This window comes from Leucoraja erinacea, chromosome 16, assembly GCF_028641065.1.
Source record: "Leucoraja erinacea ecotype New England chromosome 16, Leri_hhj_1, whole genome shotgun sequence".
NCBI classification, from domain to species: Eukaryota; Metazoa; Chordata; class Chondrichthyes; order Rajiformes; family Rajidae; genus Leucoraja; species Leucoraja erinaceus.
Window position 1 is genome coordinate 6,939,934 of NC_073392.1, and position 22,998 is coordinate 6,962,931.

Below are 22,998 nucleotides of genomic sequence, written 5' to 3' on the forward strand. Positions count from 1 at the left end.
TGGGCTAAATTGGTTTGTCCTGGACGGGACTGCCCTTGTCCCGTATGTGACCGCTGCTACTCGGGTCGAGGGGACTGTCGGTTGGAGCACCGCGTCCGGCCCCGCCTCACCCGTCCCGACGTAGTGCAGCCCATGGAGTGCAGCAGCAGCACCTGGCCTGTGGCCCCGTCGGTCTGCAGCCCGGCCAGCTGTCCGACCTTCGGACCTTCGCTTACCGCCGACACCACCACCCCTCCTTCTCATGGCCATTCATCGGTTCATGAGTTGGATGGGGCGCTGGACTTTGCGTGCGCCCGGGCCAAAACTCCTCAGCTGGCCCGCCCGCCGGCTGGGCTTTGTGTGCAGTCCAGCACCCGGGCCAACTCATCATTCACCCAGCCACGGCCAAGTCGGCCAACAAATTGCCGTTGGGAATTTATCCTTTAATTTTGACCGTTTGTCCCTTATTTGGGAGTGAGAATGTTGGCGACCCTAGTGGGGGTGCAGCCTCCAGTCTGAACTCTGGCCTCTGTCCAACCATCAGTCTGTCAAACGTACCCCCTCTTCATCTGTACCCACCTATCGCTTGCCAGGTTTTGTCCTTCCCCCAGCCACCCTCAATTAGTCTGACGAAGGGTCTCGACCCATGTTCTCCAGACATGCCGCCTGACCTGCTGAGTTACTCCAGCAACTTGTGCCTTTGTTTCTGACCACCTTTTTGTCACCTTTCTCATCTCCAGACATTGTCCACCCATCTGCATATCAAATCCCACCCCCCCCTTGAATCGGATGATATCACGGAGCTACCAGAGTATTGCAGCTAGTCTGTGCTTCAGCGAGGAACTTGGTACAATTTCAAACGCCCGGGAGGAAGGTGTTCACATTGAAGCAAAGATAGACACAAAGAGCTGGAGTAACTCAGCGGGGCAGGCAGCATTTCTGGAGAAAAGGAATAGGTGACGTTTCGGGTTGAGACTCTTCTCGACCTGAAACGTCACCCATTCCTTCTCTCCAGATGTGCTGTCTGTCCCGCTGAGTTACTCCGGCATTTTGTGTCTATCTTCGGTTTAAACCAGCATCTGCAGTTCCTTCCGACACATTTTATATTGAACCTTTCGAGCCATATCTTTATTAATCATCCCTCCTTCGTTCAACTGCAGAACAAGTCTGCAACGAGTTCCTCTCTTTGTCAACAGACGGCAGATATTTCCCTTGAAACGAAATAAATTGAATGTCACGATGTTGTATTTGCGGTTAAATTAAAGATTAAGCAGCAGGTGGACTTGTAGAAACAAATAATTGCAGATGCTGGTCTGTACCAAAGATTGGCACAAAATGCTGGAGTAACTCAGCGGGTCTGACAGCATCGCTGGGGGAAAACGGATGGATGACGTTTCGGATCGGGATCCTTCTTCAGACGAGGAACCTCCTTTGCCTGTTCCCATTAATAATAGAGCGGCAATGTGGCACAGCTGGTCACGCTGCTGCCCCACAGCATCAAAACAAAAACCCCGAGTTCAATCCTGACCTCAGGTGCTGTCTGTGGGGAGTTTTCAAGTTCCCCCTGTGACCGCATGGGTCTCCTCCAGGCGCTCCAGTTTCCTCCCACATTCCAAAGGCGTGCGGGTTTGTAGGTTGTGTGCAGGGAGCTGATACAGGGAGTGGGATAGCAGAGAACAGGTGATCGATGACTGGCATGGACTTGTTGGGCCTGTTCCTTGCTGTACCTTTCAATCAATCAATATCCCGAAACTGCAAAATTGTCATTTACATTTGAAGTCGGTCTATACATCTTTTATAGTTTCATTTAGTTTAGAGATTCAGGTAAACACAGGCCCTTCGGCCCACCGAGTCCGTGCCGACCAGCGATATCCCAGCGATATCCTACATAATAGGGACATTCTATAATTTTTACCCAAGTCCATGAACCTACAAACCTGCACGGCTTTGGAGTGTGGGAGGAAACCGGAGCACCCGGAGAAAACCCAGGCAGGTCACGGGGAGAAGGTACAAACTCCGTACAGACAGCGCCCGTAGTGGGGATTGAACCCGGGTCCCTGGGGCTGCGAGGCAGCAACTCTACCGCTGCGCCACCGTGCCGCCCCCTACCTCTCGCCCAGCAATGCCCAAAGGAAAATACTGAAATATCAGCTTCGCATCTTAATCTGAAAGACGCATATCAGCTTCGCTAATTAATGCCGTTATCTTGTCATGTTTCCCTTTCAAGACGATTCATTAGCGTACAAGACTAATGTCTCAACGAGGGAGGGTTGTTTTAACACGTTCAGCTGCAGCAACAAATTGCGAGTGAGGAAATGCCGGATTATTCAAATAAACCAGCTGAAATCAAAGAGTAACTTTTCTCACGTGGGGACTGAGTGAATTCATTAGCGGATGTGTGTGGAAACCTAGCGCGGAACCTCTGGTTTGTGCTGTGTTTACCACCACAATTTCCTGCTGGGTGCCCCCCTTGGTCGCTCCTTTTGGGTTGCAGATCACACGGGCCTCGGGGAACAAAAGCCACCCTTTTGCTTCCCCCAGCAGCGTTTCGACACCTGCCGCAAATGGTGGTGGCTTGCTGCCCGAAATGACCCCTTCCGTCTGTTGGCCTTCAGAACGCTTCTGGAGCCAGCGAGCCTTTAAAACCGTTTGAAAATCGGGCTTGTCAACAAAAAATAAATAAACCCCCCTAACGCGCGCACACACACACACAAGATTTAATCATTCAAATACATCCAGCGCTGGGCCATGCCAACCAGATTTGCCCGGTTGCATGCAGGCTGCAAATAGCAAATGCAATATGTGGCAGAGCAGCACGTTAAGTCCTCTGGCCGACACAGGCTATCGTGTTGTTGAGAAACTGCAGAAACACTTTCCATTTCAGTGAATGGTTTGGCCAGTTATAAAAGAAAACATTTGATATATTAAATCAAATATCTTTATTTCTTCGAAATGAGTGTTTCTATAGTTTGCTGCAGCATGCTCCCTTAATTACCTACATGATCAAGCACAACCTGATTGCAACAAAGATTTCCTTGGCATGTGTCCATCTTTCAATTTGAGCAAAACGCCCAGTCTTGCTCAGCCCGTTTTCCCCAGTTTTATTGCTGTGTGTGTGTGAGTATGTGAATGTGAGTGTGAGTGTGTGTGCAAGTGTGTGCGTGTATGTGTATGTGTGTCAGTGTGTGCGCGTGTTTGTGAGTATGTGTGTATGAGTGTGTGTGTGCGCGCGTGTGCATGTGCGTGAGTATGTGTGTGTGCGAGTGTGTGCGCGTGTTTGTGAGTATGTGTGTGTATGAGTGTGTGTGTGTGCGTGTGTGTGTGCGTGTGTGTGTATGCGCTTGTTTGTGTGTGTGTGTTTGTGTGTGCGTGTGTCTGTGTGTGCGTATGCGCATGTGTGTGTGTTTGTGTGTGTGTTTTGAGTGTGAGTGTGCGAGTAAGTGTGTGTGTGTGTGTGTGTGTGTGTGCGCGTGCGTGCGTGTATGAGTGTGTGCGCGCGTACTTTCATGGCCAAATATCATTGATGTTTCATAGCAGAATCAAAATTCAGGAAACTAAATTTTAATTATCAATAAAGAGCCCCCCCCCACATTGTTCTAAATTGGGGGGGGGAATGACATACACTTTTGATTAAAATGTAATGACATTAACAGATAATAATGGTCTGTGGGTCCAAGAATTGGATTATCTTTGAGTATAACCTATCGTCTATAAGAAACAACTTAAAAGACCATTTATTCCAAATGCATCGAGCAATTTTTATTTTTGATGGCTTATGTACATCTCACAGAAGCTTGGACTAGCGCTGTTTGTCCCTGTAGCCCTGAAATACTGCCACCCTGTGGTTCATCTCCACATCACCAAGAGGAAACCAAAAAAATAATGACCTGGGTTTTTATGAGTTACCTAGGCAACTAACAATTATTCACAGAACATGGAGCAGTAGAGCAGAGAAACAGACTCTTTGGCTCACAATGTCCGTGCCAAATATGACTCCAAGATACCACTACAATCCACATCTTTGATGACCCTCGGACTATCCTTGACCGGACTTTGCTGGCTTTACCTTGCACTGAACGACATTCCCTTTTCATGCATCTGTACACTGTAAATGGCTCGATTGCAATCATGTATTGTGTTTCCGCTGACTGGTTGGCACGCAACACAAAGCTTTTCACTGTACCTCGGTACACGTGACAATCAACTAAACTGAACTGAACTGAAGATAATCTCACCCCGTCTGTCTGCTGTTCATAGACTACAGTTCAGCCTTCAACACGATAGTCCCCATCAGACTGGCCGGGAAGCTAATTGGGAATTGGGGCTCAACACCTCCCTGTGTGCCTAGGTCCTGGACTTTCTCACCGCCAGGCCCCAGGTAGTCAAGATGGGAGGAAATACATCGGAGTCCCTCACCCTGAGCACAGGATCGCCCCAGGGTTGCGTCCTCAGCCCCCTATTGTACTCCCTGTACACACATGACTGTGTGGCTAGGTTCAGCTCCAACTCAATAATTAAGTTTGCTGATGACACTGTGGTGGTGGGCCTGATCTCAGACAACGATGAGAAGGCCTACCGGGTGGAGGTGGCTGATCTAGCACTCTGGTGCCAGGATAACAGCCTCCTCTTGAACATCAAAAAAACGAAGGAGCTGATCATGGACTTTAGGAGGGCACATCATCCGAGGACGTTACACTCCATTGAGTATAAATGGGGATCCTGTGGATAGGGTGAACTGTTTTAAATATCTGGGAGTCCACATCTCCGAGGATATGACATGGGCATCACACGCCTCAGCACTCATGAGTAAGGCAAGATTGTGTTTATAGTTTGTTTGGTTGTTTGGTTATTTGTCTTTTTGGACAAAAGTCCACGAGCATTGCCACTTTCATTTCACTGCACATCTCGTATGTGTATGTGACAAATAAACTTGACTTGACTTGACTTGCATGTGATCCATATATCCCTCTACTCCTCTACTGGGCCTGTGCTCGCTGGAGTTTAGAAGGATGAGGGGGCACCTCATTGAAACTTACTGAACAGTGAAAGGCCTGGATAGAGTGGGTGTGAAGAGGGTGTTTCCACCTGTGGTAGAGTCTAAGACGAGAGGCCATAGTCTCCGAATTAAAGGACGTTCCTTTGGGAAAGAAATTAGGAGGAATTAGGAGGAATTCCTTTAGGTGGAGGGTGGTGAATCTGTGGAATTCTTTGCCACAGAAGGTTGTGGAGGCCATCAATGGATAATGTTAATGTAGAGATTGATAGATTCTTGATTAGTGCATGTGTCAAGGGTTATGGGGAGAAGGCAGGAGAATGGGGTTGGGAGGGAGAGATAGATCAGCCATCAATGAGGTGCCCCCTCATCCTTCTAAACTCCAATATGTTTCTCCCTCGGTCATGGATTATTAAGTTTGTGTGAATAAGATTAAACCATTTTTAAAAGTTGTTGGAACTTGCATTGAAATCCAGAAGGACATGCAAATTTGTGAAGCAACATAATCCAGCACAGAGTTCTAACAAGTTGCATATTTGCACTTCTGTCTTCTGGGGACTGGTGCAATTCTCAAATCGCCAAATCAAAGCAAGGAGAAAGACTCTGCTATTTGGTCCCTGCCAAAAATAAATTGCAAGGAACCAGCAGGCGATATGTAGAGCAATGTCGAGCCATAGGAGGCATGGAAAGCAATTTGGAAAGACTCCCAGAGCTATTTTTTCCCATCAACAGAGTGTCAAGGAGGGACAATGCAGGTGCTGGTTTCCACACTGTATGACTCAATGAAAACGGGCCTTCAGGGTCAGGCCAGGTCACCTCACATTTTCCATCGACGTACAGGTTTGTAGGTTAATTGGCTTCAGTAAAATTGTAAATTGTCCCTAATGTGTGTAGGATAGTGTAAGTGTGCGGGGATCGCTGGTCGGCACAGGCTCGGTGGGCCGCAGGGCCCGTTTCCGCACTGCATCTCTAAACTAAACTCGGCTACATTTTACTGGATTTTATTTATTTTCCATGCCTGTGAATACCAGGAGGATTCGGATGTTCATAGACAACAGTATTGATAGATGGTGAAGCCTGAGGACATGGCTAACTCATCTGTCAAAACATTTGTGGGGGTGGGAGCTGACGTTTTCAACTGGAAGGCCAAGTGTTGTGCAAGATCACGAACAGGAGCTGGCAACAAGGAACCAGCTTCTCATTCAGAAATAGATAGATATGCTGGAGAAAGACAGCGGGTGAGGCAGCATCTATGGAGCGAAGTTGTCTATGGCAGAACTTGACCGCACCCTAACCTTCAGTGATATCCAACACTGCGATGACCTACAATTAAGACTTGACAACCAAAAAGGCACAAAGTGCTGGTGTAACTCAGCGGGTCAGGCAGCATCTGTGGAGAATGCGGGTAGGTGACGTTTCAGGTCGGTGAAGGTCTTTTTGGTTTTTTTTTAGATGTTGAGATACAGCCCGGAAACAGGCCCTTCGGCCCACCGAGCCAGTACCGACCTGCGATCCCCATACACTCGTACCATCCTACACACACTTGGGATAGATTTCACCAAAGGCAATTAACCAAACCTGTACGCCCTTGGGAGTGTGGGAGGAGACCTGAGCACCTGAAGAAAACCCACACAGACACAGGGAGAAGGTACAAACTCCATACAGACAGCACCCGTAGTCAGGATTGAACCCGGGACTCTGGTGCTGTGAGGCAGCAACTCTACCGCTGCGCCACCGTGCCACTCCATAACTACCATAAAGTCGCCAAATAAACAGTATTTATCATCGGTTTTCGTATTTTTGCAACACAGATCACATAAAAAAATACGTCAATCTATTCAAATGCGCATCAAGTCTATGTAAATAAAGTGAGTCTCAATTACATCGGAATAATTTGCAGTCTTGAAGAATCCTTAAAGGATTCATAAATCTAACACCAACAACTTCTGCCACTAAAATGTGAGCTGCAATCCAGCCCAAAGGGAATGAATATTTCTCCTCTCAGCCCCTGGTGCCCATATCCTCCCGAACAAGTCAATAATTGAATCTCTCTGAATCTTAATTAGATGCTATGTTCTCTTTGGACATGAAAATTATGAAATTTGTATTCATCTGCTCCAAATGCGACGAGATCACACAATCCCAGCGGTAAATCAACTTCGACTATTTCTCCTTTCATCTTGTAAATTAGGAAGGAATTGACAAACTCAGAAACTGCCCCGGATTTCCAATAGGAAAGACAAAACAAGCCCTCCCCCGTCTAGACTATACACGGCTAATTTCCCTCTGTGCAGGAAGGAACTGCAGGTGCTGGTTTGGACCGAAGGTAAACACAAAATGTTGGAGTAACTCAGCAGCATCTCTGGAGAGAAGGAATGGGTGACGTTTTGGGGTCAAGACCCTTCTTCAGACCACAACACACGTTGGAGGAACAGCACCTCACTTGGGCAGCTTACAACCCAGCGGTATGACGTTGATTTCTCTAAAGGGCCTGTCCCACTTGGGCGACATTTTCGGCAACAGCGTCGTTGTCGGGGCGTGACGCGGGGTGACACACGTAGTGACGCGCGGTGTCTCCCTGTCGCCCATGCATTTTGGAATGTTCAAAATCTTCAGGTGACATCTGGGTCTCTCATCTTGTCGTGCGCCCTGTCACACGCTGACGTGCGCTGTCCTGCGGGTGGCGCCCGGTGACGCTGACGTTAAATAAACAATTTATTTCTTAAAAAGTTATTGGTCCTTCGATTTATTGTAGATATGTTAATTTGCAATGTGATTATTATACATCAGTGTAACCTTCTTGTGTTGTGAAGGCGGGTGATGCGGAGTGTCGTAGCTCGACGTGTCGGTGACGCAAGGTGTTGTACAACTTGACGGTTTTTAGGGCGTTGCTCGCTGACGTTCGCAGTCGCAAGTGGGACAGGCCCTTAACTTTCCCTCTCTCTCTGTCCCTCCCCCATCCTAGTTCTACAACTAGTTTCTCTGTCCTCCTGATTAAATATTACTGATTGGATGCATCGGTGTCACCTTCCCCTCAGCTAACCATGAACCACTCTACAATTCCTTCATTACCATCCCCTTTGATATGTGTTTTCACACCTTGCCCTTCCATATCTTGTGCCTCCCTCTTACCCTGCCTGTCTGAAGAAGTGTCTCGACCCGAAATGTCACCCATTCCTTCTCTCCAGAGATGCTGCTGAGTTACTCCAGCATTTTGTGTCTATCATTTGTCTAAATGCCCTGGCAGACTCAGACCACAACATTGGGGCTGATGTTGTCCACCTTCCCACGGGGAGCCTCTGTGTCAACTGACCTCAGTCTGGTGAACGACAACAAACAGAGACAGCAGCAGGCATAATGCGACCTCAGTCACCGCGGCTTGGCGCCAACCCGGAGCATGCGCCCTTTTTAGGATGTTGAACCGGATGGCATCACCCCGCTGCGAACTTCTGCTGCCTCAGACACAAGAAGAAGACCACATCATTGTACTGCATTTCAGTCTGAGTAAACTTTCTCAAGGGCCTGTCCCACGAGCTTGCGACTCCATGCGGCAAGCTCGACCTAACGTGGTCGCTTCAGCCGTAGGGCCTCGCGGGGCCGGTCCCACTTCGATCGCCGGAGCCGTATAGAGTTGTGCGGAGCTGGTCCCGACATCGCTCGGGGCTCCGAAAAAGTTCAAACATTTTTGACCGTGTTCAAAAATTCCGCGCGGCAACGGCCTGCGGCCCGCACCCGCCTCGGCGCCGTACGTCACGCGTGAACTTCCCTCGAACTTCATGTCACTCACTCGACCTCCGCCAGTCGCATACTCGTGGGACAGGCCCTTCACTCCTTAAATTCACTATTTAAGCGTTCTGTGTACATTATGATCTCGTTAAGGGAGATCACAAAACAACAACAGATTTTGATACACCTGCACTGGAATGTTTCAAATGAATGCCTTATTCCGGTTTCTATCACACATTGTTCCCTGTGTAATAAACAAACATGTTGATTCATCTCAACATTACCTTTTGGCAGTTCTGGCTTCGCTCCGATGTTCTCATCTCATGGTTGACTTTATCTTCATTATTTAAATCTATTTTTCTGCTTAGTTTAGTTTCGTTGCTGAGAGATGCAAGCGTGGAAACAGGCCCTTCGGCCCACCGAGTCCGTGCCGACCAGCGATCACCCGTTCGCACTAGTTCTGTCCTACACGCGCTCGGGGCAATTTACAGAATCCAATTCGCCTGCAAACCTGCACATCTTTGGCACGTGGAAGGAAACCGGACCACCCGGAGAGAGCTCATGCGGGTCACGGGGAGAACGTACAAACTCCCTAGAGACAAGCGCCTGTAGTCATGATCGAACCTGGGTCTCTGGCGCTGTGAGGCAGTAGCTCTACCGCTGCGCCACCGTGAGGCCCAAATTGTGGAACTGCCAACTCCAGCAAGTGAGATTTGCCCCTTTGGAATTCAGGCTTGAATATCAATCATGAGGCTGACTCTGAAGAAGGGTCTCTGCCCGAAATGTCATCCATCCATTCCAACCAGAGATGCTGCCTGTCCCGCTGAGTTATTCCAGCATTTGAATGAATGAGGGAATGAAGGAATAAATACTTCACAAGTCACAGTGACATTCTTTGATTGCATATCCAAGGTATGCAAATAGTCGATACATAAAGGGCGACTTTCGACCCGAAACGTTGCCTGTTTCCTTCGCTCCGTAGATGATGCCTCACCCGCTGAGTTTCTCCAGCATTTTTGTCTACCTTCGATTTTCCAGCATCTGCAGTTCCTTCTTAAACATCTGATGCATAAAGGGTGCTTTGAATCTATCTCCAGTGTAAAGCAGCATCTGCCGTTTATTCCTTCCTACACTTCAAGCTGACACAACCGTTTCTATTTATGCAAAAAAACACACGGTGGAAAGATTTTGAATTGATCTAAAATAGTCACAATGTGCTGGCTTAACTCAGCGGGTCAGGCAGCATCTCTGGAGAGAAGGGAAAACAGTCCCTTCATCAGACTGAGAGTCAGGGAGGGGGGAAGCTAGAGCTATGAATGTAGTTTAGTTTCATTTAGTTTAGAGATACAGCACGGAAACAGGCCCTTCAGCCCACCGATTCCGTGCCGACCACTATCCTACACACACTAGGGACAAGTTACACTTACACTAAGCCAATTAACCTACAAACCTGCACGTCTTTTGGAGTGTGGGAGGAAACCGAAGATCTTGGAGAAAACCCACGCAGGTCACGGGGAGAACGTACAAACTCCGTACAGACAAGTACCTGTAGACGGGATCAAAACCCGGGTCTCCGGCGCTGCAAGCGCTGTAAGGCAGTAACTCTACCGCTGCGCCACCGTAGAATTGATATAATGTCATTGCATATTGAATAATCCAAACCAGGTGGAGACAACAGTCCGTGTTTGAAGTGCAACATTTGTCGTAAGACGGGGAATTTCAGCAGCCAAATACTAAGTGAATTATTGATCAGCTAATCCGTTCTTATTTGCAGTGGCTAAGCGACTAGTATTAAACAGGACAGTGGGGAACCTCTATTCTTCCTACAATGGTGGCAAGAGACCTTTTACGTCAACTTAAAATAACAGATCACATTTTAATTTAACATCTCAACTGTAAAATGGCTCTGCCGGCAATGGAACATAACCTCAAGTGTGCAGGAAGGAACTGCAGATGCTGGTTTACACCGAAGAAAGACACAAAATGCTGGAGTAACTCAGCGGGACAGGCAGCATCTCTGGAGAGAAGGAATGGGTGATGTTTCGGGATTTTGTATTTAGAGATACAGACTGTTCCGTGCTCTAAAGTCTAAAGTAAATCGATTTGTTAAAGCTGGAATCTTTGTTTCAGATACCCTGTACAAGTTTTACTAAAACCGATTTGTGGAAGAAAGATAGAAACATAGAAAATAGGTGCAGGAGGAGGCCATTCGCCCCTTCTAGCCAGCACCACCATTCAATATGATCATGGCAGATCATCCAGAATCAGTGCCCCGTTCCTGCTTTTTCCCCGTATCCCTTGATTCCGTTAGCCCAAAGAGCTGTATCAAATCTCTCTCTTGAATACATCCAGTGAATTGCTCTCTGAGGCAGAGATTTCCACAAATTCACAACTTTCTGGCTGAAAAAGTTTTTCCTCATTGAGATGTGTCCTAAATAGTCTACTTCTTATTCTTAAACTGTGCCCCCTGGTTCTGGGCCTCCCCAACGTCGGGACCATTTTTCCTGCATCAAGCCTGTCCAATCCCTTAAGAATTGTATTTGTTTCCATAAGATCTACCTCTCATCCTTCAACATTCCAGCGACTACAAGCCTTGTCGATCGATTAACACAGTTAGCAAATACTGTTTTTTTCTCGTGTTCCTGGTCAGTTCTTTGACCTCCCCATTTCCCCCACAAGACACCGTCCATCACACTTAATCAGCCCTCTGCCATTTGCAGATTCTGTGCCCTTCTCCAGCGACTGTCCCTTGAAACGTTGTCTCATTTGCAAAATTATTTTACTGAACAATGTTCCCTGTGCCACCTTATAGACTTTGCAAATTCCAAATACACTTCTGCCAGTGGTCCCCCCCTTATCCAAGCTCCCAACACCATCTCCATTTTTATTTTCCTTCATAAAAACCATCCTTCCAGCACAGACAGAGTGGGCCAAAGGGCCTATTCCTGTGCTGTTTCATGTTCTCACACCACCAAATGATACCATCATTTTCCAAGACGGCACAGGGGTAGAGCTGCTGCCCCAAAGCACCAGAGGCCTGGGTTCGGTCCTGGCCTCGGGTGCTGTTTGTGTGGAGTTTGCATGCTCTCCCTGTGACCACCTGGGCTTTCGCCAGTTTCCTCCCACATCCCACAGGCATGCGGGTTTGTAGGTTGATTGGCCGTCTGTAAATTGGCCCCAGTGTGCAGGGAGTGGATGTGAAAGTGGTGGTTGGCGTGGACTAGGTGGGCCGAAGGGCCTGTTTCTAAGCTATATCTTTCAATCAATCAATCAATCACTTCTTAATAATGAAATAGCGCCATTTCTTGATCATAAGGTCATAAGGAATAGTTCACCCATCAAGTCTACTCCACCATTCAACCATGGCTGATCTATCTCTCCCACCTAACCCCATTCTCCTGCGTTCTCCCCATAACCTCTGACACCCGTACTAATCAAGAATTCATCCATCTCTGCCATAAAAATATCCACTGACTTGGCACTGATTCACCACCCTCTGACTAAAGACATTTCTCCTCATCTCCTTCCGAAAAGAATGTCTCTTAATTCTGAGGCCGTGACCTCTGGTCCTAGACTCTCCCACTAGTGGAAAAATCCTCTCCACATCCACTCTCTCCAAACCTTTCACTATTCTGTCTGTACTGACATCAGTAGCTAATTGCACTGTAACACCTGATATTATCTTGCTCTCCGTCCACAGTCTAGATTAGATGCTAGCTGACCTGCTGAGTTACTCTGACATTTGGTGCCCTTATAATTCCTATCCTTTCCCTACTATAAAGAGGCCCTGGTATCTCCAAACTCCAGCAAACTAATAATGTCAGTATGATCAAGTCCAGGTTAATTAAGTAAAGTGTAGGAAGGAACTGCAGATGCTGGTTTAAACCAAAGATTAACACAAAAAGCTGGAGTAACTGGAGAAAAGTAACTGGAGATGTTTTGGGTCGAGACCTTTCTTCAGACTGAGACTGATGGGTCTCGACCCGAAATAGCACCTGTTCCTTTGCTCAAGAGTTGCCGCCTAGGGTTGCCAACTGTCCCGTATTAGCCGGGACATCCCGTATATTGGGCTAAATTGGTTTGTCCCGTACGGGACCGCCCTTGTCCCGTATTTAACTGCTGCTACTCGGGTCGAGGGGACCGTCGGGTCGGAGCGCCGCATCCGGCCCCAATCACCCGTCCCGACGTAGTGCAGTCCATGGAGTGCAGCAGCAGCACCTCGCCTGTGGCCCCGTCGGTCCACAGCCCGGCCAGCTGCCCGACCTTCAGACCTTCGCTTACTGCCGACACCACCACCCCTCCTTCTCATGGCCGATCATCGGTCGATGAGTTGGATGGGGAAGCCGGACTTTGCGCACAAGGGCCAAAACTCCTCAGCTGGCCCGCCTGCCGGCTGGGCTTTGTGTGCAGTCCAGCACCCGGGCCAACTCATCATTCACCCAGCCACGGCCAAGTCAGTCAATGAATCAACAAAACCAACATGTCGCAAATGGGTGTCGGGAATAACCAAACTCCGCACAGTTCACCAGGCAGGTGAATCGTAATAAAATTCACGCAGCGTCTCAAGTTATACGTACAAGGCACGGCGTATCGATAGAGGTTGTCCCGTATAGTCTGCTGTAGTTCGTGATCTGCTGAACCTTTCTGAAACCTCTGGTTGAGATAATGTCGCAGGTCCTTGTTCAGTTTACTTCCTGCAATGAAATAAAAACTCACGTTAGGAACAAAGAACTGCAGATGCTGATTGACCAAAAAAAAAAGGACACGGTGTACTGGAGTAACTCAGTGGGTCAGGCAACATCGCTGGAGAATGGTCCCAGCCTGAAACCCTACCTATCCATGTTCTCCAGAGATGTTGCCTGACCCGCTGAGTTACTCCAGCACTTTGTGCCTTTCATTGGGAAGCGTTTGTTGGTCAGTGCTAATACACAAGAGGACACAAAGTGCTGGAGTAACTCCGCGGGTCAGGCAGCATCACTGGAGAACATGGATAGGTTGTGTTTTTCCAGTCAGGACCCTTCTTCAGACTCATGTTAGTTGAATTCACTATTTCCAGTTACTGAAGACAGTTAAGTCTACAAAATTAAAATTAAAAATTGAGACATTTCGACATTTGAGACATTTCGTTTTTTCCAGGATTATCCTTACACTGCTTATTTTCACAAAACTCCTTTTCACTAAATTTACAAATTAACAATGTTAAAAATTCTCAATTACTTCAGAGTTGCAGCTGGCAAAAAGGCCCTTCTGCCCGTCGAGTCTGCACCGATCACCCCGTAACCTAGATCTATCCAACACACTGGGGGCAATTTACAATTTAACCAAAGCCAATGAACCTACAAACCTGGAGTCTGGGAGAAAACTAGAGAACCCAGAGAAAACCTACGTGGTCACAGGGAGAACGTACAAACTCCCCTGTGGTCAGGATCAAACCCGGGTCTCTGGCGCTGCCCCACTGTGCCAACTTACATTGTAAGTAAGAATTTCATTGTCCCGTTTTGGTACATATGACAATTAAACACTCTTGAAAAACATTTTAAATGGACTTTGCATGTGATCTTGTGGCCCGAAATCAAGTCAAGTCAAGTGAGTTTATTGTCATGTGTCCCTGATAGGACAATAAAATTCTTGCTTTGCTTCAGCACAACAGAACATAGTAGGCATTTACTACAAAACAGATCAGCGTGTCCATATACCATAATATTAATATATACACACATGAATAAATAAACTGATAAAGTGTTAATGACAGATAATGGGTTATTAATAATTACTAATCAGAGTTTTGTCCGAGCCAGGTTTAATAGCCTGATGGCTGTGGGGAAGTAGCTATTCCTGAACCTGGTTGTTGCAGTCTTCAGGCTCCTGTACCTTCTACCTGAAGGTAGCAGGGAGATGAGTGTGTGGCCAGGATGGTGTGGGTCTTTGATGAGAGAAGGTTAATCAGAGCTTATGAAACAACTAAATAAAAAAGTAACTTTACTCTCATTGCTAAGAGATGGGTCCTCTGTACATGAGAATATTAGTGATGAAAAAAGATAAGATTTGATCAACGGGAGACAGAAGGAATTGTAGATCACGAAATCTTAAATAAAACACCAAGTGTTGGAGGAACTCAGCAGGTCGGGCAGCATCTCTGGAGGGTATGGATGCCAGAACATTGCCAAAGAGTACAGCAGCAGCAGGGAATCACAGAGGGGAGGCAGTGAGAGGGAGTCTCATACAACTCCCATCAGGGAGTGGAGGAGAAACTTTTCAAAGTAGGCATCCTTTGACTCCATGCCCTCCGGGAATGCTGGCTGACCTGCTGAGTTTCTCCAGCACTTTGAACTTTGAAATCTGGATAAACCTATATTAGAAAATCACGACTATATTCTATTTGAACCACATGGTGTGATAACTGCACAGTAGGGAGCCTTTGATGACATTAATGTTATTCAATGAACAATAAAGAGTAATGCTAATTCCAAGGATTACATTAATAGCGCTTTGCTTGCATGTTAACCTTTAGTTTAGAGATACAGCGTGGAAACAGGCCCTTCAGCCCATCGAGTCTGCGCCGACCAGCGATCACTCCGTGTACTAGTTTTACCCAACACAGCAGGGACAATTTGCAGAAGCCAATTCACCTACAAACCTGCACGTCTTTGGAGTGTGGGAGTAAACTGGAGCACCCGGGGAAAACTCACGTAGTCACGGGGAGAACGTACAAACTCCGTACAGACAGCATCGCAGTCGGGATCGAACCCGGGCCTCTGGCGCTGTAGGGCAGCAACTCTACTGCTGTGCCACCGTGACAATAAGCTATATTTAAGAGGGAGTTAGATGTGGCCCTTGCGGCTAAAGGGATCAGGGGGTATGGAGAGAAGGTAGGTACGGGATACTGAGTTGGATGATCAGCCATGATCATATTGAATGGCGGTGCAGGCTCGAAGGGCCGAATGGCCTACTCCTGCACCTATTTTCTATGTTTCTATGACGACCAAACCTGCATCCTTCCAATTACTAAAAACTCAGTGATTTTCCTCTGCCATTTTGTGCTTTGCTCAAGACACCAGCCTTTTCCTTGTGCCTCCTTCCCTTTGATTGCAGATTCCGTTCTTGCAATCGGAACTTTCTGGATCATCAGATGCTCGACAGCTGAATGTAATCGTGAGAGAGGAATAAGAAAAACTCCACCTCAGTTGCTTGGCGCAGGCAGGAACTGCAGGTGCTGGTTTACACCAAAGACAAGACACAAAATGCTGGAAAAACGCAGCGGGACAGGCAGCATCTCCGGAGAGAAGGAATGGGTGACGTTCAAACTGAAGAAGGGTCTCGACCCGAAACGTCACCCATTCCTTCTCTCCAGAGATGCTGCCTGTCCCGCTGAGTTACTCTGGCATTTTGCGTCTAACTTCAGTTGCTGTCATGTGTCTGCTCACTGGAGATCATGATCGACTGCCCATCTTCCCATCCAGCATCTCCGCCAAATAAAATTGAAAATGCAACAGAAAACTATAAGGTGAACAAAATGTAAAAGAAAATTCTAATGCTGGAAAATTTGAAACCACCAGGAAAAGTGAGAAATGTTCACAGATCACACTTCAGGTCATGGGTTTTTCCATTCGTAAGGTCTTATGGTCATAAGTGATAGGAGTAGAATTAGGCCATTTGGCCCATCAAGTCTACTCCACCATTCCACCAAGGCAGATCTATCACTACCCCCTAACCCCATTCTCCTGCCTTCTCCCCATAATCTCTGACATCCATACAAATCAAGAATCTATCTATCTCTGCCATAAATATATCCACTGACTTGGCCTCCACAGCCTTCTGTGGCAAAGAATCCCACAGATTCACCACCCTCTGACTAAAGACATTCTCCTCATCTCCTTCCTAAAAGAACGTCCTTTAATTCTGAGCCTATGACCTCTAGTCCTAGACTCTCCCCACTAGTGGAAACATCCTCTCCACATCCACTCTATCCAAGCCTTTCACTATTCTGTACGTTTCAATGAGGTCCCCTTAGACGCTGTCTGGTCTGCTGAGTTTTACGAAAAGGCATGTGATTGATTGAATGACTGACCGAAAGATACAGCATGGAAACAGGCCCTTCGGCCCACCGAGTCCAGTCCGACCATCGATCACCCATTCACACTAGTTCAATGCTATCCCACATTTGCATTAACTCCCTTAAACTAGGGGCAACTTACAAGAGCCAATCAGCCTACAAATCCGCACAGCTTTCAAATATGGGAGGAAACCGGAGCATCTCAGAGAGAACGTGCAAACTCCACACAGGCAGCAGCTCTACCAGCTGCAATACATTTCTAAATCCAATGGTCAAATAGCTACGTTAAAAATCTAATACCTATGTTTATTATTGCTATTGAGGGAGTGCAGCATAGGTTCACCGGGTTAATTCCTGGGATGGCGGGACTGACTATATTGCATAGTGGATAGTGGATAAATGTGAGGTTAGCCACTTTGGTGGCAAGAACAGGAAGGCAGATTATTACCTGAATTGTGTCAGATTAGGAGAGGGGGAGGTGCAACGAGACCTGGGTGTGTTTGTACATCAGTCACTGAAAGTATGCATGGCAGGCAGTGAAGAAAACCAATGGCATGTTGGCCTTCATTACAAAAGGATTTGAGTTTGGGTGCAAGGAGGTCCTACTGCAGTTGTACAGAGCCCTGGTGAGACCACACCTGGAGTACTTTGTGCAATTTTGCACTCCTAATTTGAGGAAGGACATCATTGCTTTTGAGGGAGTGCAGCATAGGTTCACCAGGTTAATTCTCGGGATGGCAGAACTGGGTCGACTGAGCTTGTATTCACTGGAATTTAGAAGGATGAGAGGAGAACTCATAGAAACATATACAATTAAAGGATTGGACGGGCTAGATGCAGGAAAAAATGTTCCCGATGTTGGGGGAGTCCAGAACTAGGGGGTCACTGTTTAAGAATAAGGGGTAGGCCAATTAAGACTGAGATGAGGAAAAACTTTTTTACCCACAGTTGTGAATCTGTAGAATTTTCTGCCACAGAAGGCAGTGGAGGCCAATTTTTCGATGTCTATGTTTCTATGTGCATTTCCTACCCTCGAAACCTAATTTGCAGTTGGCAAGTTTCTCCATTGGCAAATTCCATGTTTATAGTGGTGATGTAAGCTGTATACAGCAACTATTCACATTGTCATTAGATCCTCACAGAAACAAATGCATTATTTCAGCTCTGCTTCAGAAAGCCAGCATCCTTTGTGAGCGAGAAACTCCCCCGCACTCTCTCACCACCGACTAAACCAAGGTATTACAAGAAATAAACGCAGACTGGGAAACTTAACCCGAGATTGAATTATTTTGGTTCACAAGAGCCCAATTAAAAACCTGCCCTAACGTCGTTTTGCCAAAAATAATTGGTCAGGAAGTGATCGTACTGCAGATGGAGCAGGTGATTAGAGTCCTAGCATGATACAGCGTGGAAACAGGCCCTTCAGCCCAACTTGCCCATGCTGGACAACATGTCCCATCTTTAGCCAGAGGGTGGTGAATCTGTGGAATTCTTTGCCACAGACGGCTGTGGAGGCCATCGGCGGATATCTTTAAGGCAGAGATAGATAGATTCTTGATTAGTGCGGGTGTCAGAGGTTATGGGGAGAAGGGAAGAGAATGGGATTAAGAGGGAGAGATAGATCGGCCGTGATTGAATGGCGGAGTAAACTTAATGGGCCGAGTGGCCTAATTCGACTACTATCACTTATACCTGTGCCTTTTGTCCTTATGATCTACACAGTGTCCCACCTGCCTGCGTTTGGTCCGAATCCCTCTAAACCTGTCCTATCCATGTACCTGTCTAAATGTTTCTTAAACTTTGCGATAGTACCTGCCTCAACTACCTCCTCCAGCAGCTCGTTCTATACACCGACCACTCTTTGTGTAAAAAGGTTACCCCTCAGGTTCAGATTAAATCTCTCACTGCTCAGCATAAAATTATACCCTGTGATTCTCGATTCTCCCACTGTGGGCAAGAGACTCGGTGCATTTGTCTGCCTTGTCACCTCTCCCTAGCTCACAGTAACCCATTCTCCAATTTCCTTGACCTTTGACCACTTTGATCTCTAGTTATCACGCCCTACCCTTCAATCTCTCTAATTTTCCTCTCCCCTGACTGTCTGAAGAAGGGTCTCGACCCGAAACATCACCCATTCTTTCTCTCCAGAGATGCTGCCTGTCCCGCTGAGTCACAATAGACAATAGGTGCAGGAGTAGGCCATTCGACCCTTCGAGCCAGCACTGCCATTCAATGTGATCATGCCTGATCATCCCCAATCAGTACCCCGTTCCTGCCTTCTCCCCATATCCCCTGACTCCGCTATCTTTAAGAGCCCTATCTAGCTCGCTCTTGAAAGTATCCAGGGAACTGGCCTCCACCGCCCTCTGAGGCAGAGAATTCGACAGACTCACAACTCTCTGTGAGAAAAAGTGTTTCCTCGTCTACGTTCTAAATGGCTTACCCCTTATTCTTAAACTGTGGCCCCTGGTCCTGGACTCCCCCAGCATGTTTCCTGCCTCTAGCGTGTCCAAGCCCCTAATAATCTTCCTCCAGCATTTTGTGTCTATCTCCGAACTGTAGGGGGTTGTTCTGTGCAGAGTCAGGGAGGATTATAACCGTAGAACCTGGATGCTTTATCGTTTTGCATGTTTGGCACCTCCCACAAATGGTAATCAGCCCTTACAATTTTCCCAACACACAGCGTGGGAAATGAAATGCTTCTATTGTTACAGAGCCGTCTGGTATCACATTATTCTCCCCATTCAGACTGTCTCTGAGCTCACTGCGATTCAAACACAGTCAGCATATTTAAAGGCTTTGTTGCGATTCTTATATTTCCACTACGTATCACAAATATTATTTTCTTTCAAATTATTTAAAATTCCAGCCGGCATTTATTTGTCGCAGCTCAGTAGTATAATGGCAGAGGAAGGGAGAACTGGTAATGATGTTATTGAGAAGCTCCACCAGTTAGTCTGTGTGTTAACACAAGCATGTTAACCTTTCATTTTAGAGATATAGCTGGTCCTTGCCGATCAGTGATCACCCCGTACACTAGTTCTATCTGACAAGCACCAGGAACAATTTACAGAAGACAATTCACCTCCAAACTTGTATGACTTTGGGGTGCGGGAGGAAACCAGAGCATTCGGGGAGAACGTACAAACTCCATACAGACAGCACCCGGAGTCGGGATCGAACCCGAGATGTTTGCACGTTCTCCTTGACAGAGGATGTACGTCCTGCGGCAGCTGAGGAAGCAAAATCTGCCACAGGCAATGAGGGTCCAATTCTACATGCCCATCGTAGAGTCTGTCCTCATCTTCTCCATCATGGTCTGGTTTGGCTCAGCCACCAAGCACGACACCCGGAGGCTGCAGCGAATCGTCCGATCAGCTGAGAAGGTTGTTGCAGCCTTCCCCCCCACTGACGAACTGTACACTGCAAGGGCCAGGAAGCGAGTGGGTAAGATCATCTCTGACCCCTCTCACCCTCTTCGAATCACTTCCCTCTGGAAGGCGACTCCGGACTGTCAAAGCCGCTACAGCCAGACACAGCTTTTTTTCCCACGAGTAGTAGCTCTACTCAATAACCAAATATCTGTAGCTTACTTTTGCTCTGGTATTTTATTTAATGCACATGTTTAATCGATAATGTGATAGATAGATAGATAGATAGATAGATAGATAGATAGATAGATAGATAGATAGATAGATAGATAGATAGATAGATAGATAGATAGATAGATAGATAGATAGATACATAGCCTTTATTGTCATTCAGACCGAAGTCTGAACGAAATTGCAGCAGTCATACATATAATACAATAAAAAACAACAATAAACACATATTAACATCCACCACAGTGAGTCCACCCAGCATCTCCTCACTGTGATGGAGGCAAAAGTCTTAGGTTTATGATTAATGTTTAATGTTTTATGCGTCATTCTTAACTGTCACTGTTTGTCATATTGTCACTTGCGGGCGGAGCACCAAAGCAAATTCATTGTATGTGAATATACTTGGCCAATAAACGTATTCGTTCATTCATCTCAAAGACGTGCGGATCTGTGGGGCCATTGGCCTCTATAAATTGCCCCTAGCGTGTAGTGAGTGGGTTGTAAAGGGAGACAACATAGAACTAGTGTGAACGGGTGAACGATGGGTGAGTCGGCATGGGCTCAGTGGGCCGAAGGGCCTGTTTCAATGCTGTATCTCGAAGCCAAATTAAAACTGAAGCATTGCTTAGATCAAGCGAAAGCAGAATGCTGCCACCATGCTGGCCAAGAAACTAATCAAGCTAAACTTGAAGGAGATGTATTGAAAGATTTTACAATGCTGCCCAGGTACCATGTTGGCGTTCTTGCACTGCAGATAGTCAGCTATTAAAAGTGGTGCACGAACACAGAATAAATTACAGGGAGGCTGGCTAACGAGCTGCTGCAGCAACAACAAAAAATCATCTGTGGAGCCATCAACAAAGGCAGAGCCAGGCTTCTCAATCCCCCGCTGAATTCCCCTGGCTAATGTGCTGAAAAGGCTACATCTGCAAGCCAACGACGTTTTGTTTAGAGATACAGCACGGAAACAGGCCCTTCGGCCCACCCAGTCCGTGCCGAACACTGATCGCACTCGCTCCATGTTACCCCACTTTCTCACCCACTCCCTGAACACCAGGGGTCATTTACCACGGCCAATTAACTTACAATCCCGCACGCTTTGGGGATGTGGGAGGAAGCCCGCACGGTCACAGGGAGAACGTGCAGACTCCACATAGTCAGCACCCGAGGTTGGGATCAAACCCGGCTCTGGCTGTAATTGCTTAATACTCCTTCAAAGGAACCGCAATGTGAACTCTCTTGCTCTCTCCGCAGGTACTGCCTGACCTGCTGAGTATCTCCAGTATTTTCTGTTGATATTTTGAGAGTAATTCCAGAGCTGGGCATATTTAGCGGCACGGGACTTTTGCCGTGGAGCACAAACTCAGAGGCACGTTCAGGAAATGCATGAACAATAAGATAACCAGACCCCATCGCTAGATTCCCGACAGAACAACATCCAGGCCACACTTCTCCAACCAGTTCAGATCGGTCTTTTGTCACATGCACCGAGGTACAAAACACTTTTTGTTGCGTGCTATCCAGTCAGCAGAAAGGCAATGCATGATGATAATCGAACCATTTACAGTGTACAGATACATGGTAAGGGAATAACATTTAGTTCAAGGTAAAGTCAGTACAGTTCGATCAATGATAGTCCCACCAATGAGGTAGATAGTGGTTCAGGACTGCTCTCTAGTTGTTGGTAGGATGGTTCCGTTTCCTGGGAAGAATCTGGCCCTGAATCTGGAGGCGTGCATTTTCAAACTTCTATACCTTTTGCCTGATGGGGGAGGCCAGTCCACTGGATTGAACCACTGGATTTGCACCATTGGATTTGCACCACTGGATTTGCACCACTGGATTTGCACCACTGGATTGAACCACTGGATTTGCACCACTGGATTTGCACCACTGGATTGCACCACTGGATTTGCACAACTGGATTGAACCACTGGATTGCACCACTGGATTTGTGCCACTGGATTGCACCACTGGATTTGTACCACTGGATTTGTACCACTGGATTGCACCAATGGATTGAACCACTGGATTTGTACCACTGGATTGCACCACTGGATTGCATCACAGTCCAGATCCCAGTTCCAGTCACGCACAAAGCCTTCAATCCGAGTTTTGTAAGGGACGTGATCAAAGTCCATTCCTTCATCTCCCCTCTCCCATCAGGCAAGAGGTACAGAAATGTGAAGACGCACACCTCCAGATGCAGGGACAGCTTCTTCCAGGCAACTTGAACCATCCTCTCGCCAACCAAAGGGAGGTCCTCACCTCCCATCTACCTCATTGGAGACTTTAGAACTGTCTTGCACGAAACGTTACACCCTTTATCCTGTGTCTGTATACTGTGGGTGACTCGATTGTAATCATGTATTGTCATCGCTGACTGGATATCACTCAATAAAAAAGCTTTTCACTGTACCTCGGAACTGGTGACAATAAACTAAACAACGTTGATGTGATGGTTACCCTGGTAGAACGACAGCTAGATTATTATTATTATGGTTATTGTTCAAGCATTTCTTTAACACGCCCCTGAGTTTGTGCTACATGGGTTAGGAAAAGCCCTTGCCACTAAATACACCCAGCTCTCATCAGCTAAAGTACGGTCCTGACCTCCCATCTACCTCACTGGAGACCTTTGAACG

The 22,998-nt window shown here is 47.0% G+C and overlaps 1 protein-coding gene across 10 annotated transcripts in view; it reads right to left on the bottom strand.

Moving 5' to 3' along the window:
• Positions 1–22,998, bottom strand: part of magi1b (membrane associated guanylate kinase, WW and PDZ domain containing 1b) — a 346,431-nt gene that overhangs the window by 161,980 nt on the left and 161,453 nt on the right. For all 10 annotated transcript variants that reach the window (XM_055647620.1, XM_055647626.1, XM_055647618.1 and 7 more), the window contains exon 2: positions 13,276–13,392. In XM_055647620.1, coding sequence (XP_055503595.1) covers positions 13,276–13,392 — 117 coding nt within the window. The remainder of the gene's footprint in view (positions 1–13,275; positions 13,393–22,998) is intronic.